The 20855-nt window shown below is 38.7% G+C and overlaps 1 protein-coding gene across 1 annotated transcript in view; it reads left to right on the top strand.

Annotated features, from left to right (window-relative positions):
• Positions 1-20604, top strand: part of LOC137045672 (collagen alpha-1(XXIII) chain-like) — a 57242-nt gene extending 36638 nt beyond the window's left edge. Inside the window, exon 3 of the mRNA XM_067422497.1 lies at positions 20537-20604. Coding sequence (XP_067278598.1) covers positions 20537-20589 — 53 coding nt within the window. The 3' untranslated portion in view covers positions 20590-20604. The remainder of the gene's footprint in view (positions 1-20536) is intronic.
• Positions 20605-20855: the final 251 nt, after the last annotated feature.

The raw sequence follows: 20855 nt of genomic DNA, 5'->3' as shown, positions 1-20855 counted from the left end.
TTAAAGGGGTCATATGATGTGATTTTTTTGTTTTATTTTCTCTTTAGTGTGTTATACTATAGCTGTTCGTGTGTGTATAATATCTGCAGTTACAAAGCTCTCAAACCTATATATATATATATATATATATATATATATATATATATATATATATATATATATATATATATATATATATATATATATATATATATATGTGAGGCTGAGCCTTATCTTTTACAAATATATTTATTTATATATACACACAAAAAATATTCTTTGTAAAAGTTATGGCTCAGCCTCACCTTCCTAAAACGCTTCGTTCAGACACACCCCTGCACCTCTATGTCAGTATGTGGGGAAAGAGTTTCATAACACCGCCCAAATGTATACACAGCGGGGGAAAAAGCGTAACTTTTATTTTCACTGTAATATTGTAAGGTTATTGCAGGTTCCGGTTCTGACGCAACACCCCAAAAACTCCGGTTTTACTGTCCATACGACACCACTGCAACCAGAGTTTGTAAAAATGTTCACCCTGGCAGGAGTTTTCAAAAAAGTTTGGTTTCAGTGTCCGGACACTGCGTTTACGTGTGGACAGACGGCCAAACCGCATAGAAAAAGATGTGGTTTTAAAAACACCCCTGTTCGCGTGGACATGGCCTAAGAGAACTGTTGTGTTATGTTACGATCTTTCAGTTACGAACTCTGCAGGACAACATCTGTCACTGGATACAGCCAGTGCATATATCACATTCACACATCTCATGGCCAAGAATTCAGGCGCAATTTAGCCATTAGGATGGTGGCGAGGCAGCGGGTTACTTGTTTTCTGTGAAGAGCTTTCTGACTTCCTCTGCTGGTGAAATGCCTGAAGGGCAAACATAAAGTGGGCCCCCTTCGCAAGCTGGCCTATTCCTCTCCACCGAATATGAGAGTCTCCATATGCTTAACTCTGAGGAGCTCTAGACAAACAAGGCCTGTTCCCTGTTTATTTGTGTTGTGTAATGATTTTTTGAGTGTGTGCATACATGTATGTGTATGTAGAAGAGTTCACAGTGCTGGGGTCAAAGCGTTTTTCTCACTGTGATATAGACACCTAAAGCCTCTTAAATGAAAAACTTTGTGTTATAAGGATAGATTAGTCAAGTCTAGAAGGCCTTTATGCTGATAAAAACATAATGTTGTGTGAAGCAGATTTTTGCAAATGGAGGTCTTGGAAGTTTGTTGAGAGAATTTTGATTCATTTAACAATTTAGCTTTTTGTCTGGCTCTATTAATTTGTTCAAACAAATTAAGCTACGATTTTACAATAAAGTCCCATTAATAATGCATAAAATAACATTGACTAACAATCATAATGAAATAATATTAACAGATACAGCTGTTGATTTTAATAGTGTATTAGTAAATGTTGAAATTAACATTAACGAAGATGAATAAATGCTTTAGATGTATTTTTTAGTGTTAGTTCACATTAATGAAATAATACAGTTAACCCTTACGTTGTAGTTTGGTCATTAACCTGGATAGGGCTTTATTTTTCCCTGAAAATGCTAGTTATCAAATTGGACTAAAACGTATTGAATTTCTCACACAGCATATTACAATTCAATCCCCCAATTTCACTCATAAACTGCTGCTGATGAGTTCAGATCAATGAGACCTGCGATCAATCAGTTTCAAAGAGAAATACAAAACCTGTGCTGATTGAAAGAAAACAAGCTGACAAAAAGATTGAATACAATATTTGTTGACAATATAGAATAATGGGAGATATATAAGCAATTTAAAAGTCTGATCGTTTTTGACCCGGAACACCAAATTAGGTAAAGGATTTCAAGACTGTGTACAAATGGAACTTTATCATACAGTGTTACACAATTTAAAATGTGATGTATTCCTATAACCAGAATATGCCTCTTCTGTGATTAGCATGTATTATCCTGAATTACCATAAAGTAAAAAAAAAATAGGGTGATACAAGATTAAAAAGACCCCTGTAGACCCTCATTACTGTGCACCAATTCAGAAAGTCTCTTAAAATCTCAGGCAATTTCATATTTTTGGTTAGTTTAGGTTGTAATGTGGTTCAATTTTTCCCCAAAACTTGAGATTTTTACATGCTATATTTTGAAAATAATTTTAAAAAAAAAAAACGATTTACCAAAGGCGTGAACTGTAACTCGATAAACTTGATTGGCTCTTTTGGAATGTTGAATTTCATTCCATCATCTTTTCACCCACTACACACTGCCTCTGTGTCTGCTGTAGCGTTGGCACTGTTACCAGCACCGGCACCGGCTCCAGGTCTGGTGGACAGAGGACGTCCTGGCCAGTTGTGCAGGCAGGGATGGTTTATGCCTTTGGTGAGACGACGTGTTTGGGTTTCAGGGTCAGGGTGGCACGCGGTGGTGTAGGGTGACTGCTCGGCCAGCTGAGCAGTGAATAGCGTCTGTACTTTGCCGGAGCTTCCAGTGGGTCTGATGAGCAGATGGACAGAAGGTAGTCTAGAAACATCACTGATCCTGGACGAGCAAAAAGAGGAAAATAAGAAAAAAGAAAAAGATGGGGTTCATAGGGTTGAGGTGTGTTTGTGTGTGTTGTTGGAACGCGTTCTGGGAAATAGCAGCGTGCGTGTGTTCTTGCAGCATGTGACAGGAACTGAGCTGAATCAAGCCTCTCCAAAGCACAGTACATCTCAGACTAAGTACTTCCCCTGCTTGAGATCTCCATGGCGATGTTACATATGTAAATCAAATAAACACACATGCATATACACACATACGTTCTTATATCACGCTTGAATACAATACTACATTCATCATTTTAATTGGATTTGATGTTTTTTTCTGCATAAAATCTTAAAGGAATAGTTCAAGCAAAAAAGGTTCCGTCAGTATGACTTTTTCCATGCATAAAAAAGTATATTCACCCAATTTGTTGTAATTGCCTGCAATAATGGCTCTGGACCTTTTGGGCTCAACATTAAAGCACTGTCAAATTATCATAAAAGTATTCCAAAAGTAGCAGTTCACACCAATTTGGGAAACTATAGAGATAACTATAAAGTTGTAATAATCATTATAATTCTGTTAGGGATTCCTCACCAAAATGCCACAGCGATACAGAGGAACGAAGTTTTTCCAGCTGATGAATCATTACACATTGACAGTCAATCAGAATCCCACCCACTTTAAAGACAGCAACATTTACAGTGACAGAAGACTAAAATGCAGAATTCACTTGTAATTAACAGAACATTGTTATCATTGGTCTGTACACTAATGTAGTTACTGTTATAGTTATCTTTAGAGATTTCTTGCTGTGAATGGCCTAAAGAAAAAACGTATTCCAAGTTTGTCTAATACTAGCCTGACAAACCAGACCCACATCAAGATGTTTGGTCTGGAAACTCACCATTGACAGGGCTCAATCCGAGGGGCGGATAAACGGTTGTCTTTCAAACTCCCTCTGCACGCGATAGGATAGCGCTACACCAACCAGAGCAACGAAGGTGAAACAGAGCTTGTTGATAGATTAAACTTTCGCCGTATCTGGTCGGCAAAACTCCGAACACATCTTCTCTTCTTAAGAACGACTTCAGTGCCGTTCGTTGTTCTTTTCTCAGAGAAAAGCTTGCCAGTTTCTGTGTTTACTAGAAGCACGCAAACGCAACTCGGCCGTCGTCATTATGGCTCCACCCACCGACTCTATACACGATGTGATTGGCCCGGCAAGAGTTTGGCGATTACAGCTCAGAAGGGTATTGAGAGTTGCTAGATGACACTCATGGGCAGATTAGATTTGCTGCTGCTAGGGTGCGTCTAGATTTCTAGGCTAGTCTAATACCTTTGTGTGAGAACATTTGTGTTGATATGAACTGAAAATCTTGCCCTACTCATTAAGCCACTGGCATCACTTTCATTCTATTAAAAACAGTATCATACTATATTCAGTATTCACTTTTTAAAAAAAATCAACTTCTTCCATGAAGGAAAAAAGTCACAACATTAGAGTGAGTAAATGATGACCATTTTTCAATAACCAAGAAGGATTTGAAGAGAGGTGCGCCTTTGGAAAATCTAAGTTGCTGCGTTCCCACCTGACTGACGAAATTACTTTACTTTTCTTTTTATAACCTCAAAATGAATTTCCAGCATCCATCACATGCTCTGTAACAGCTTTCTTTAGTATGTCAGTGCTCTGAAATTCACATGTAAGCAACACAGAGCAGCCTTTCCAACGGTTATCCATGCAAATATATCTACCATGGTATAATAGGCGTAGCTAATGTTACAAAAGCTTAAGATCATAAGCACATTTACATTTACATTTACATTTAATCATTTAGCAGACGCTTTTATCCAAAGCGACTTACAAAAAAGGGGAGAGTAATAGAAGCAACGAAACAGACAAGGCCAAAAACCTGTAAGAGCTGTAAGAAATCTCAATTAATTAGCACAATACACAATTTTTTTTTTTTTTTTTTTTTTTTTTTTTATAGACATCTACAACAAAAACTCACGTACGCAAAATGCCGAGCACTCGGAAAAGCACAAGTTCGTTAATACATTTTGGATTTAAAAAGATATCCCCAAGAAATAGACAAGAATAAATCCTGGTGTCCTTCATGATTCATATTCTTTTCAACAATAAAGCACTTGAACGCGATTCTTCATTTCTCACTATTAAATGAATTCCTAATTACTGCTTGTGATGTTTGTGACACAAAACAGATTGTGACAGTGCAGGACAAAGATTCTGCTTTTGTGCCCCTGAATATTATTTTGAGGCGTACAGTAATAGAGAAGGGTGTTGAAAAGTTCTCTGTGTCCTCGTCAACAGGCCATAACTTTGCCATAAAAAACCGAGCACACCACGGCAACAATTTACAAGCACACTACACAGGCCTCATGTTTGATTATTTGGGTTTTTGCTTCAGTTTAGTCTCATTTCAGTTTGGTTCCCAAATGTAAATCGTAGATAAATGGGATTTACAACACCACACTTACCAGCTTTGGGTTTGGGGAATAGAGGAATGTCGGTATTTCAGTCACTCCTGACTCATTGGATGCTGCTCCGTGTTTGTGGCGGTGCCTGTTTCTCTCATTTGAGTTCGAAACATATTACGGAAACACAATCCTTTGTGATTTCTCCGTTTTATTCCGGTTTATTCTTTGTTCGGACATGTCATCCTTCACCAAGACTAGGTTTATTTTGACATCCTGTTTGGTTTATAGATTTGTACATATTGCTGATTGGGGAGCAAACTTGAGGTTGCTATTAGAAGCCAAGTGGTGTACAGTTGCCCCAAACCTTTTTAGATGTTTTTTTGCATCTGTTTAGTGTTTTATTTTTTGTATCACTTTAAAGTACACATACATTACCAATTTGGAAAGTACTCCACTTCCTTTGTGGCACACATGGAATTCAGATCAGGGGAAAAAACGTAAATCGGGGGAACTACGCTTATCACAAAAATGCATTGTACCATGGAAAGTTACATTAAGTTGATCTTTTTTTACCCCCCAGTTCAGGACCGGAAAGCATTCTTTTATTAATTTAGCAGATATACTGTAATTACCCATTAGATAAGAATTGAGTTTGAACTATCAACAATTTCTAAAAGGTTACATTTACTTTTCTCTCATAAATAATCTCATAAAAAAACACATTCCAATGGTTTTTACTGATTTCCTTTAGCTGCATGCCTATAGAATAATGAAGAGGACATGGAAATGTAACTAGTATTTTAATTACATTTTCCCCCTGTAAATTTCCAGTAATTGTTTTTACCAGTGGGAAACTGGGACTTCTAGATATATCTGAGCTGCCAAATTGGCTGACAGAAGATACCAGTAAACCTCAGTGTATGGTTAGTTATTTCAATTTCAGGGATTTATTTCAAAAATAAAAAGGAAAGCTTATAGTTCTTAGGTCACCCTTTGCATTTTGTGTTAACTAATTATTTGTTTGATACCATTAATAGAAATTAATTGTTTATATAGCTTAGCTACATTTTCAATATACATACTGTATATCCTTAATATAATTATTTTATTTCCCGAGTTCACACAAATAATCCGTTCACACTTAAGTCAGATGGAGTAAAGTATGCGTATTTAATGTGCTGTCCAAGGACAGGGCCCCGAGCTCAGTTTTTTGTCCCAACCCAGAGTACTCCCCACATATATCTGGTTAGGATAGTAACCAGGTGAGTGTGAGGGTCGTGGAGGGATGCTGAAAAACTGTCGAGGAACATTGGTGAGTTGACTGGGTATTTATATAATCCTCCACTTGTGCGGATGGAGTAGACATGTTGATTACTGATTGCTGACAGCTGGTTGGAATGACATGATAATTGGATAGATCATTTGAATGTGTTCCTCCCGAACTTTGTTAATCATATTTTATTGGCATCTATGGTTCCATGAAGAATCTGTAATGTCCATGGACACTTTTTATTGCAGAAAAGCTTGTTTATAATAGAAAAAAGTTTATTAGATCATTCAATTTTTTTTTTTAGAACTGTTATGAACTAGAAGGTTCTTTGCCAAACACAAAATGGTTCACTGTGAAAACCTTCTTTTGGAACCTTTATTTTTAAAAGTGTACTTCCATATTTAAATAGTTTCCAACTTGAATGCATGACAAGTCTGAATAATGACTTGGCAATTCATATGTTTTCCGGGTGCACTTAAAGGCAGCATAATTCCATGTTTTCTTATACCACATTATTGTTGCTCTCATCAACTCAGCATTAAACTTCTCCAAGTCCTCATTACCATCACGTTATTATTATTATTATTAAAATGCCATGATATTTCCATGATTGTAGCCTTATTTCAGGCATGGTAGAAATATATAGGTCTCTACCTGACATTAGCCCTGTTAGCAAAGCCAGTGCATGGGTATTTTAACATGTTTTTAGCTGTGTAATGTTTATTTCAACAGTTCTGCTTTTGTAATCAGCCGACAGGCTGCATTTATTTGATGGCCACTTTTGACACACAAGCCACGATGTGTGTTGAGAGCCGCTGGCCAAACGCCAGCCCTGTAACACATATGGTAAAGACATTGAGCTGCTCCCTGTTTATTTCAGCAATGCCACTGAAATCTCCTTGTCAGGCTTCTGTTTTAATAACTCTTGGCATGGGATGCCTTTTTACCCTCAGTAACCCAATATCGGCGGACGCCGGCTCTCTGAGCTCTCATCGCACTTCATTTTTTCGCTCTTGGCCGCAGCGTGAATGGGAGCGGTAAAACTCTGCGAGGAGGTCCTATGGGAGTTCAGCAGTCTGCAGTTTTTCGCTTAACCAATGTGACAAAGCTCAATAACGAATTTGTCTGCCTCGAGTCTTGTGAGAAAACTGACTCCATGTTGGGGGAAACCTCCCTTATTTAAGTCTGTCTTTAAATGTCTTTTTAAGAATGTGTGGTAAGTAGAAAAGCTATACTGAATGATTGGTATTTATGAAAGGAAATTGTGCTGTCCTTTTGCAATCATGATGTCCACATTAATAGATGTGTTGTTTCTTCATTTTGATGAATAGTGTTCTTTCCCTTTAAAGCAAGTGTACTTTACTGCAAGGTCAGATCTTTTTTCAAAACACACACCAGTCTTGCCCTTTTAACAGCATTTTCATATAGTTGTTGCATTCAAAGCTCCCAAAGGTCAAAGGTGGACTCGCAAGCGTATGCATCGCAATTACAATTGTCAAGGCAAAAGCATAAAACATCCCTTAAGCTTCCTCTAAAGTGTCAGATTTTCTTTTCACCAGGAGTAAAGGTGTTGGTTTAACCCTACCCTGATGGCCATTTGTCTTTCAAAAGTAACATGTTTGTTGCGTTGGAGGATATGGGCAGGGTCGTGCAGAGAGTTCCTCAGAGGCAGGGGGCTCAAATGTAATCATCACTATAGTCATCTTTTACTAGAAGTCCATTTTGTGTCACCATATTGACCAGCCTACATTTCATGTAAAGGTCTATAGATGGCAACTTGATTGAACCAACTCTGATAGTTTCCTCAAACGGTGAATCATATGCAGTACATAAATAAGAGTAAATTGAACACTACTTACCATTATCGTGACTTCTTTTACCGCATGGTTTTGCAGACTGCTTTGTGGTCAGTTCACATTCAATTTTTAAGCAACACAATTCAATTAATTGAAACAAACTCCAGATCCAAACGCAAATTTATGGCTATTCGGACTGTAAGTCTTTTTAACTATTTCATTTTTGTAAAAAAAAAAAACAGACATTGGCTAGTAGTTTTTAAACGACTTATGAATAAGGCCAAGAATATACCTATATAGGAATATACTGCATATATGTTATGCAGATCTCTTTTGCTTTTGTATATGCAGCTACTGACATAAACTCCTAGTCATATTAAATGCATTTTGTTTAATTGACCGTAACATTATTGTTGATAATAATTCAGAGGGCCACTTTTGATTCATTTTGAAAAAGGGCAGGGGATTTATTTATAAGTTATACGTTTGTTTCCCTCTTTTGGAGATATAACCATTTTATTGTATGTGTACAAAATGTAGATGTTTTAAGACCAGTCAAATCCTACACCTACCGTCTGCATCAACAGGGGACGACATGATCACAAAAACAACAGCCAGTTATCCAAATATGGCTGCCACTCTTTATCTGTCTTAAAGAAAATCATGACTTTTGGGTGGATATCATGTCATCTAATTAATATTCATGATCCAAGCTATAGGGTGAGGTAGCGATACCGATTTATATGTTTTATATTGATTAATCCAGATCTTCATTTTAATTCTTAAAATCGCAATATTAATCTTTGATTCTGGGCCAGAGTTGTTTTTTAGTCGTTTGTTAGTCGTTTTGTATTTTGAGTTATTTTTAGTTGTGCTGAATAAACCCAGGCGAGTCTTCCTCCACTGTTACTACCCACACAGCCTGTCTTCCCATACTCTTCCTGCTTATTGGGCAGAGATCCAAATTCACACTGGATATTTTCACACCATAAAAGCTGTTTGATGCTTTCTCACGGTTACAGTAAGCATCTGACTCTCTGCAAACAGCTCTGAGGTTACTGGGTACATTCAGCATTCTCTTGGTAAGTTCACTGTGGGTCAAGATTGAGAATCATTTCAAAGAATTGCTTTGTAAAGTTGCATATGTGAAAGTTTAAAGTGTGAACACCTTTTTTCTTTAGACACATTTATTCACATATTCTCCCAGACTGACTGTAACACACACGTCCACACACCCGCACACGCATTCTTTTCATTTCATAGCACTGTTGCTACTGAAGTATAATGACTTCAGCATCTGCAAAGGCCAGCAGGTGTTAATGCAATTCTCTCTTTATAATCTGCATTTTATTTGTCGTAGATAAGATGACCTCAGGGCCAGTAACAGAGGATTTTTCCAATGGGTGGGGATAAAAAAGTGGAATTCAGTCGCTCTCAATGGCCCTATTGAGATTCCTGAAGCTTCGAATCCGTCCTGTTTCTGCTAATGAAGTCAAATGCTTGTCCTCCTGGCTTAGCCTCGGTGATTCATTGAACAGGGCCCAACAAAGGTTCAGAGCAAATAAAAGCCAACCATATCTGCTGAAGTGAAACGTCAGGGAATCTCAATTCAGACCAGCAAATTGGCCAATTAAAGAGGAAATAAGGCAAACTCTATTTAAACCAAATGCCCCTTGCACTTCCTGACCACACTTTTACTGTACATCATAGCTCAAAGAACGCCCGTCCTTGATGATTCTACACTACTGCTTTGTTTCTTTTAACCTGGTAATTAAATTAACGAGTGTGGTGTTGTAGTATCATTTATATACGTTTACAGTTTAACCAAAATGGAGGACTAAGAGTGTATTCATTTAAAAACAAAACTGTCAATATGTGCATTTCAAATGGACAAAAAAACTGCCTTTTGAGATTGCATTCTAAGGTAGAAAGGCATCAAGGCACATCCGAATACAATGTTAGCTTCACTTCCTGTCCCCTGAGATACCTGCATCTGATGGATTTTTGAAGGCAGCATATATGTATCCTTTGCTGCCTTTGATATCCCACAATCATGTGTTCCATTCTGTGACAGTGTAGAAAAATAATTAAATGAAAGTTGAAGTTGGTGGTCAGTTCGTCTAAATCAAGGGTGCCCAAACTGGTTCCTGGAGATCTTCCTTCCTGCATTGTTTACACACCACTGAACCAACTAATTAAGATCTCCAGGAGCACTTGATAATACAGACAGGTGTGTTGGATTATGGTTGGATCTGAACTCCTCAGGTAGATCTCCAAGAACTGAATTGGGCACCCCTGGTCTAACGGTGCGTTCACACTTGTCATGTTTGGTTCAATTAAAAGAAACCCTGGTGCGATTGCTCTGTATGTGCGGTTCATTGAACATAAGGTGAACGCTGACGTGTGAACTCTGGTGCGCACCACACAAGCGGACCGAGATCGCTAAAAAGATGGGTCTCGGTCCGCTTCCAAACAAACTCTGGTGCGGTTCGATTGATATATGAACGCAACACGGACCAAAGACATGTAAACGAACCAAAAACAGGACGTAATGTCACAAGATGCGACGCTACAAGTCATCTGGGGCCTATTGAACAAAACTAGAATAGGGGATTAACCAGGGATATCTTGGTGATCTTGTCATCTGTATGCAAAATTTAGTACACTGCTGTCATGTAAACGTATCCTGAAGGCACACTCACACCAAGAATGATAACGAAAGATAACTGTATATTAGCGGATAAACTGAGCCAGGATCACCAAGCTATCCGGGCCTTATCCCTTATCCTAGTTTTTTCCAATAGGCCCCCGATTTGACGACACGGAGAGATCGGTGTGTCCAAAATTAGTAACTTTAGAGGGAAAACGTGTAGCAATGAGGAGGTAAAGTCTCATCAATATTTGGTCCGGCGAGCATGTTTTGAAAATGCTAGAAAAAACGCACAAAAAGCACATCTGGTTCTTCTCATCAAATGACCCGTGTTGCCCATTAGTCGGTACAGATGACGGAACTGCCGTCTCTTTTGCAGCAGATCTTCATTTCTGCACACAACGGAGGAAATCCTGGTGCTGTTTTGAATGTTTTGAGCTCTTCGTGAGTTCTCAGCTGGTAAAAATGCCATATACATGCATACAATGATCGCGTTTAATCTAGCACACCGCATTAGAGCCCTGCACGGGCCTCAAATCTAGGCCCTAGCCCGGCCCTGGCCCGAGACGCTGAGGCCCTAGCCCGGCCCGTGTCCGACAGCTTATCAAAATTCTCGGCCCGAGTCCGACTGGAGCCCGTTTTTTTCTTCTTCTTTTTTTCTGTCTTTTTCTTTTTTTCTTTTTCTTTCAGCCATTAAAATAGTTCTGTTTTGTTTTTAATGTCAAAGTAGTTATATTTCGTTTCGTTTCTTTATTGAGTTAATTTAGAAAAATATTTAGAGCATTTTTTTGTTTGTTAAATTATAGTTTTAATTTTTTTTAAGTGACGACCAAGCGACCAGCGGCCGACAGTGAGTTAACCGCATATTAAATCTATTTAGTCTCTCAAATCAACTCTTGACTTGTCTTGCCTATAATAAAATCCATAATATAAAACACTTCAAGCATCACAATGTTAGTTAATTTCGCCAACTATTACCACCAGTAGCCTAAAAGGTATTTTTGACGAGCTGAGGCAGGCTGATTCTGCTCGCGGCTCTCGCAAACGGAGCTAAACAATCTAAAAACAAATAATAAAAAAAAGAACATGCAGGTTGTCTTATAGCCTACCTTACACCTACGCAAAATGAATATAAATCCGATCTTCAATTCCCGTGGTATATGCTCATTTAACGGAGTTTACAGCAACCGAAGCAAAAGATTCAAAATGCATTTTATTCAGCAGCTTATTTCAAATTCAAAGACCACATAAGAAAGCGCGCACTGGTAAGATCATAAGTCTCATTCATTTTTATTGAAGATGATTGTGTTTTTGAGCATCTAAGACTTATTTTAAGTTTCATTTACGGCCATTTGCGTTGGCTTGCAGTAGTCATTTGCGGCGATGCGTGCAGGGCCATCACCATATCTATCTGACTACAACATATAGCCCATAACACGCTCTCACACGTTTATTTTTTTACCGTCTGCCAGGAGTAAAATGTATACATGTGGTTTAAACAACCAGATAGGCTACATTTACATTTGTCCAGTTTCGTCTGAAATGCTTTCATCCTTCTGAATTGGTTTTTTTAGTGATCGGACTACATTGATAGCCCTGTTCATTAATAGCAGCAGACGCCCCGCGGATGACATGCAACAGAAACGCCACGCTCACACCACGCTTGCAGTGTGTCTCCGGCCTTAACTCTAGCAGCTGCGCTAAAGAAACGCGCGCTGCTGCTGCTGGCGCGGACTCTGAACATGCTCTGAACACTGTGCGAGCCATCTTGACAGTCGCGTTAGCTATTATGGTCTCGTGTTCACCAGCGCAGAACATCTCATTGTTCCTTTTAATTAATAAAATAAATATAAAAAGAAGGAGAAGCCTAAAAAAGGCCTGAAGCCCGGCCCGCGTTTTAGGTATGACGTGAAAATTGGCCCGAAGCCCGGCCCGAGGGGCGTAAAAAAGTCGGTTAAGCAAGATCCGTCGCGAAATATACGTCATAAAAGCCGACCAACCAGGCATGCTTATGCCTTTGGTTCGGTAACTTTAGGTTTGCTGTCAAAAATGCCTGCTAAGTGGACTATATGTTTTGTTTTTGTTTTTTGGTCCGGACCAAACAAACCAAACTAACTGAACTACAAGTGTGAACTAAATGTACGTTTTTGACCAATGTTTTCTACTTTTGATGTCAGTTCTATACAAGATTAGTATTGTTGTAATTAAATATTCATAAAGCTCTCTGTTTTTTTGTAGATCAGTGGTTCCCAAACTTGTCCTGGAGGACCCCCAGCACTCATCCCTCATCAGACTCACCCACTTCAGGTCTTGCCATCTCTACTAATGAGATGATGAGTTGAATCAGGTGTGTCTGATGAGGGAAACATGCAAAATGTGCAGTGCTAGGAGTCCTACAGGACAGGTTTGGGAACCACTGTTGTAGAGCAATAAGCTGCTATTCTTTTTTAAACATCTGTCTGAAATCAGTTTCGTGAGGTATCTTCATGTGCGAACACTGTCTGCGAAGTCATTGACTGATAAACAAGCTTTCAGTCAACGCTGACCATCTCAAACCAGCCTTCAAATTCATGCTGATCTACACTGGTCTTTTCAGCAGACTAGCCGATGGTAATGACTTTGTTGGGTGTTTCTCAGATTTCTGATCATGAATGAATTTCTTTGGGGCCAAATTTCAGTTGATGACTATCTAAATCACCCATTTAGATGGAAAAACAGCCAAAGAAAATTCACTGAAAGATTTATGTGGCGCACTCCAATTCTCCACTTCACCACCCGGTACAATTGGAGTAGGAAACCTTTCTTCTACCCAGAACGAAGGAGACGATGTATATTGATGTATATTTTTTCCTCCTGGGAGCAATTTTTGGAGAATAATAGTAAAGTCAGGGTAATGGTGGTTTTTCTGGCATCATCACAAAAGAGTCTTTGTAGTGATCTCCTGTAAGTGGCTCACCATAATTATTTAATCCCGGCCGTAATGGCGCACTTTTTCTGGGGAACAGTTGGGGAAAATATTTCTCCACCTAGCCGCATCTTGGCATGAGAATGAACATGAACTCTGCACCAATTCAGACTTTATGGGAATGCTACAATTGGCAAGAAGTACGATAGAGAGGGTGAGGTGCACATTGACTTGGCTTAGAATTGTGTGCCCTTAAGAAAGCTTGCAAGGTTATTTTCCCAGCCTTTTCCTTTCTTATTTTTATAAGCAAAAATACTATGTTGCTTTTGAGCCTATTGTATGCATGTCAGATGTTTTTTTATAGACCGGTAGGTGCAAGTGTAGTCAAATGTTTGCCAAACTCTTTCAGCAGAGAATTGGCTGATGTGCTTCTGAATCGTGGTATGAGGTTAATACAGCAGGGGCCAAGGGCGAGAATGAAAAACGACTTGTGCTGTGATCCTTCTTCAAACTGTGACTGCAGTTTAACGAGGCAACAAAGCGGCGAGGGATCGTCGTGAATGGGCCAACTGTCATCAGTGGGCAGACGGGAGCAGACACACTGCCGTTCGGCTCCTGTAACCAGGCCTGCGCTCTCTTTGGAGTGGAAGCTGTTCAACGAGACGTCAGTCATCTGGCTTGCACCAGGTTCAGCATGGGTTGGAGTGTGTGATGGACTGTATGCTTCTCTAGGCTTGAAACTTTTGTGGACCTATTGGAACTTGATAGGGCCTTTGTTTAAGGTTTATTGGTTCCCTTAGGATACTGGGGGTGCATAGAGCACCACGTTGCTTTTTCAAAGGAGTCAACTAATCTTCTCGGCCTTCTGGAATTGCCACATAACCGTATTTTTATTTGGAGACCAAGAGAACTTACATTTGACAAGGTTATATATAACAGTTGTGAAAAGTCATGAAATGCGTGCAGTGATTTTTCCAGATTTCAAAAGGTGTGGGGAAGGCTTAGTTCATCTCAGCAGAACAAAAGTACAAGAGTTCATGTCTTTTTCTTTGACCGTCACACAACCAAAGCAGAACTTTATTTTTTGTTGATTTATCGCTGTGGAATTACTGATTCCATGATTAATAAAATAAAATAACAACAAATTTACAGTGCATTTTAAAGGGTTTATGGGTTTTTTAAATGTGTGGAACTACTTTTCATATTTGGGTGGATTACTGTATCCCTCTAAGAACACCATATCACATCACAGAAGCATTGCCATGTTCTTGCACTGAAGTTGTCTCAAAAGCTATCCATACAACATTTGCTATTTTATTCATATCCCTGTTCATATCCCTTTGCTTGGACTTAGCTGTGCTGCGCTTGCAGTTTGGTGGTCTGGAAGCTGAAGCATTCATTCTTGGGCACTATGGCATGTGTATGGGGGCAATCAAAGGACAGAGCATTTGGAGAAATCGGCAGATGATACGGGGAGTGGAGCTGACAGTGGGAGGGGATTTTGGGTTGTATGGTATTCTTGATATTATTCCAGTACTCAGATCATCTTAAGACAGTGGTGTTTTTTTAAATCAGTGTGCCTAAAAATGGTTAAAATATCTTTTAATAGTTACTTAGTCACCAATTGAAAAACAAATCTAGGTCTAATTTTCTAATTCCAATTTTTTTCACCCTTCTCATTTTGGGGTTAAATGTAATCCAGAGATTTTTGAGGCTCAACCATAGTGAATATCTTCCAGTTCCATGCTCTATATAAAAATACCATAATATTACTAATGCTATCAATTAGGGCTTTGCAAATAATCGAAATCATAAAAAAATCGCGATGTCAGCATGTTTGACTTTTAAACCGCAGAAAGCTATTTTTTTCCGCCAGCCCTCTCAGTGTGCATTCTGAATGCAGCTTGCGTAAATGTAGAGCAAGAACAGAACAGAGTGGGTTTACCGATAAGATAAGTACAGAAACAGGGAAGGTGAATTCAGGGCCGGATAAGGACTTGGCAAAAGAAAATCAACATCTGTGGTTTGGGAATACAGAAGAGATGATGTATGTCATAGAGCCAGATAATTTGCATAAACGGTCAAACTATCATTGCAGCAAAGCGTACCACTGGCACAGAACATGTTTTTGCGGTTAAAAACACTATGTGCAGGTCTAGAGACTGTTTAAAGGTTTTACCTTAAACGCCGTGTAGAGCGCTGTCAATGCAGACGCTGTAAAAGATGCGAGCACACTGGTTAAAGACATCAGTCTAGTGTGTGTTTACATAGGAAAACAATGGCACATTCTGAACTAGGAAAACTAAAATACAGGTATTTGCATACTGCACAACATATGAAAAGAGTTCAATAAGGCATAAAGAAATAACCGACACATCACGCATCGTTTATTCAAAGATATGGTGCCCGCAAGTATCTTCAATAAAGCTGATTATATAGACAAAAAAATAACACGTGTGTAAGGAAATATTGTCCATATCGCACAGCCTTACTATTAACACATCCTTTTGCTACCACAGAAACCTTTTGAAAGAGTTTCCAAAGGTTTATCCAGTACCATAGAAGTTTTTTGGGGGAAATGATACCAGTCTATTTGAGTGCTCATAGTTTAATATTCAGGGTTCAGTACTATGAAAAGAGGTGGGGCGGGTGACTCGGGTGCCTGCGTATCAGCATTCAACAGAAGATCTCTATTTCCTATCACTTTCCAGTCCTCTTGCATAAGGACGGTAACAGGTGGTTGTGATATGCGGCTTGATATTAATACTTTAACTGGCATAGCACTGCCGAAACATTTAATGAAAGCATTAAATGTTCCTTGTGTTTATAGTTCAGTGTTGTTTGTTGTGTGTACCACCATACACTCTCTCACACAAACATACTCCCCTAGACACGCATAGTTTTACACCTAGAGTCCTCTAGGCATCATCACATAGGGTATTTTTGCCACCCTGGCTCAGTTCGCCTTTGGATAAAGGTTGTCTGTAGAGCAGGAAATGGACTCAAGTCCAGAATGCGTTAGGAATCAGAACACATGCTTCCACGTGTCTGTGTGCTGGGTTTCAGCTTTCACTTTGGGGCTTTAAGGATCTCCACACCCAGTATACAGTCTACCAAAGTGTCCACTCATCCTACTGCTGGCTGCACAGGCACAGATTTTGACACATTATCTGCTTCTTGCTACTGCCGCTTGGCGTGACTCTGTGGTGATGTATTTTTAGCCTCGTTTTTGCCTTAAATTATTGCAGCCACGGGGAGCATGGTTCAAAGAACTGTGGTGAAATTATTGCTAACCAACATTATATAATGTTGGTTTAAAATGTTATATAATAAAGTATTGGAATACCATTCTTAAATAGCTCTGCTAATGTTTTTTTTTGTGTGTGTGTGTGCAAAAATCTTACCTTTAGGGGTGCAGTAGTTTGTCACTTAGTACCCTTAAAAGGGCAAGTGTGTACCTTATCTACCCCTAAATGTGAATGTATTACTTTGTAATTCTTAGATAATTAATATGTACACTTGGGGTCAGATTTACTAAACAGGGCAAATAAACATGATAATACAATTTTCAAAAAAAGTGTAGACCACAGACGCAGCCGGATCAATTCTATATCGACCAAGAGTAGTGCAGATATGCATGGTTAGGCGATAAAAATTGAACAAGTCAATGAGCGCAAACCTTAGTGAATCACCTTGCATGATTCATTTAAATACTCTCCTCCCATAAATTTTGTGTCTGAAAGGGAAACTCCTACAAATGCCTATGCAATAATGTCAGCCGCAGAAATAACCCTGTCCAGGCCTTTTTAGGGCTAATTTTTTATTCTGCGTCTTTGGTAAATCCTGACAGTAGTTTTTTTAATGCCAAAAGAGGGTTTGGGCTGGTGTAAGCTACTATGAACCATTAAAATACTACTATGAACCTTTTACAGATTTTACAAAGTACAAAGTTGTTCCTCTAAGGGTGCTGCCCCTGTAAAACGCTGTCGTATCCCTAAAGGCAAAATTGTCCGGGAGACTGTAGCAGGGTAAGGCTTTACTGTGGTGCGGCGCTATTGCTTCCGAGATTCTATGCATAACTGTGGGACTAATTGTAGGTTGTTTTTCAATCAGGACTTCCTGGTTTGAGGGGAAAGAAAGGTCGTGATGGGGCTCCAGGTAGGTGTTCAGTACGCATATGCCTGTGCCTGCTACCCCATGGACTGTTGTTGTGAATAAGCTGCTACGAATGTGCTTTTAATAGCAAGAGAAGCATGAAAACAAAGATGCAAGTCTTTAAGAAGAAGTCTTAAAGCATTTAGAGATGCTAGTACTATACAGATATATTTAGGGATTAATTGAGTCCACTGTAAAAAAAAAAAAAAAAAAGGCCCCAATTGAACATTTTCTAGTGACCGATGACCTACATTTTTCAGGTGGCCAAACTGAATTTCTGTTAATTAAATTACATCAATTCACAGAAATTAAATTTGGCCAACTGAAAAATTTGTGATTAATCACTAGAAAATTTTCAATTGTGGCCCGAATATAGTATTAATACAACAGAAATCTTTGGATGCAACATTGGAAGGTGTTGGGGTCACATCCATCAAGCTGGCATGTTTTATTTCACACGATTATACTGTAGGAGTTGATAGACTTTTGACTTGAAACATGAAAACTGTTACGGTTTGCCGCTATTGCTTAACAATCTCATAGCTTTTATTCATTTTATGTAATTTAGGGTTTATCTGAAATAGATTAGTGTGCAAAAAGAAAATTGTTTATTCTTTTATTACTTAAACAGTTAACTTTATCTTAGAGGTACATATTGATACCTTAGAAGTAATATGTACTATTATAAACATATTAATAGTAAATAAGGTACAAAGATTTCTTTTTGAGGTAACTGCCTCAGTGTCTGTTGTACACCTAACTGTAAAAAAAAAAAATTTACCTTTTTTTTTTCTGAAAGACTACTGAAAATACTGTAAAAATAGCATAATAAAATAAAAATTTTCTACACTATTTTTCTTTTTAGTCCAGCAAGTTGCATAAAGCCTGCCAAAGAGATGTAAGCTGGTGATCTGAGCCATTTTTGTGTATCAGATAGTATGTAAATGGGTCAGCAATCTGTAGGTGCTCCATTTGATTCTGCTACTATACAACCTATGGATTCCTCTATATTTTTGGCTTATGAAGTGGTTTCATGTAAAGAGTCATGGGATCACATGGGTAAAATGAGAGTGTTTATGATGACAAAGATTGATCTGGAATGTTCAGAGGGCTATTCTTGCGTGACCACACATATATTGTGTGTGTTGTTCACTTTTTCTTTGACATTATTCTTGCATTTAGGCCTGAAATTGGGCTTGCTGTCTCAGCAGCAGCTTTGATAAATGCAGGTTCTGATTTCTAAGAAAATACAGACTTCTCAAAACAGGAAAGGAAAGAATAATGATGGACCCATAGGAAAGCTTTGTCACCGGTGTGACTGCACCATTACTTAAGGCTGCCATATTTAATCCACCATTCGGACTCATGGTGATCCACAGAGCTCAGTCCAAATGTAGATCTTCTTCTTGTTGAGGAATATAGTAAATGTCTGTTTTAAAGGGGCTTACTGTATTGTTCTCTCTTGCATCCATTATAAAATTGTTTTTTTCCAAGTCTAGGTTCTGACCATGAAACATAATGTTACATTTTTAAACTCATTAGAGGAACAAAAATGTTCTGGGATGAAAGTCCTGGAAAGAACCTGATTCTGGTCAAATAGTTCAGTAGTTCTGGAACAAATTGCTTCAACGGACAGATTCCATTCTTGTAGTTGTCCTGACATAAGTTATAGAAGAGAAGTTCTGGGAGATATTAAGTTACATAAGTGGAAAAGATTTGTCAATAGCAATTTTGAATTTGCTCTTCCTTGATAAAGTTTGAGTGCTTGAAGCTATGATCTAGTTCTGCTTTGAATGAAGTGCCTTGGTTAGCAGATGCAAAAGAGGCTGTAAATCCTACTAATGCATGTGCTCATGTGACCTTTTGCCATATGCTTTAACATGGCTATCTAACTCATTTTGATCAAGCTGCATCATTGTTTATTCAAAGGCAAGATATCCTGCTAAGGCCACATGATAACATTAAAGAGCCAAGGTCTTGAATACAACTAACCTCATGATCAGGTGCATACAGACTCTGCACTCTCTGAACTCCATAGATTTCTATCGGAACGACTTTATTTGCTAAGTTCTACACATCCCGATCACCCTTGTGTGTTTTTTGTGTTAAATATTAAAGCATCTATTATTCTTTCAGCAACCAATAAGAGTACAAATCTTAGCTTCATTTAACACAAAATTTCCCTAAAGTTTTAATCTATCCCGCATTTTTCACCAGAACCACTGTGGAAAACATTTTAACCTTTTTTTGACGAGTGATGTTAATGAAATCGGTTTCCACTGTTTATTACGCTGCAAGCGTATGATTTAGCATTGGTTATAAAGGAGATGGACAGTTTGTGATGTCTGGGTGGGGTTCGCGTGCACAGAACAGCGGTGTGATTTATCTGTGCCGGCAGTCTTCCAGTGATGTAGCTTATTCTCCCACTCAGTTCTCAGTGGTCTGTGGACTGACTGCTCATCCCTGACCCAGAGACAGGCAGCACTTTCCCACAGAGAGCTTTTCAATCTTGTCATCTACTAAATTATAAACATATTTCTTAACACTTTATGTAATTGCTGTGACGCACTTGGTTAAAACTGCCGGCGTGCGAGCTGTAATCTTCCTCAGAGATTGTCTTACGGTAAGAGAAATCAGTTCAGACTGGGCTGGACAGCCAGAACACCCACTTCAGATTTGGGTTGGACTATGGAAATTCAGACTTGGGAAATAAAAATCAATCCGTGTCAAATTTTTGATGTAATGTGCACAAGATGAATTTCTTTCTCTTTTTTTCTTTTTTCAGAATGACTAATCTCTCTTTCTTTCTCTCTGTTTTTATTGCAGGTCCTCCTGTAAGTAGACGTTGTCCCTTTGTTGACTGGATTGTGGTAATGTGACCCGAACTCTGTGGCTTTCTGTGTATTTGTGTGTGTGTTTTGAGAGTGAATTTATCTTTCATGTGTTTCCTTATTGTCATGAGTGCTGATTACACAACTTCATTTACATAATGGAAACTGTTAGTTACGTTTCCTTCCGCCACACATAAAAACACCCACACTTTCATCTGTCAGAGGAAGAGCTTGTGCTTTGTGTTAAAGGTGAAGTGCGCAGAATTTTCTTTTGCAGGGATTTTGTGGCTCTATCAAAACATGGCTTTGATTTT

The sequence above is a fragment of the Pseudorasbora parva genome, chromosome 17 (genome assembly GCF_024679245.1).
Source record: "Pseudorasbora parva isolate DD20220531a chromosome 17, ASM2467924v1, whole genome shotgun sequence".
Taxonomy (NCBI): domain Eukaryota; kingdom Metazoa; phylum Chordata; class Actinopteri; order Cypriniformes; family Gobionidae; genus Pseudorasbora; species Pseudorasbora parva.
The sequence above is the reverse complement of the archived record's forward strand: the minus strand, read 5'-3'. Positions and strand labels throughout refer to the sequence as shown.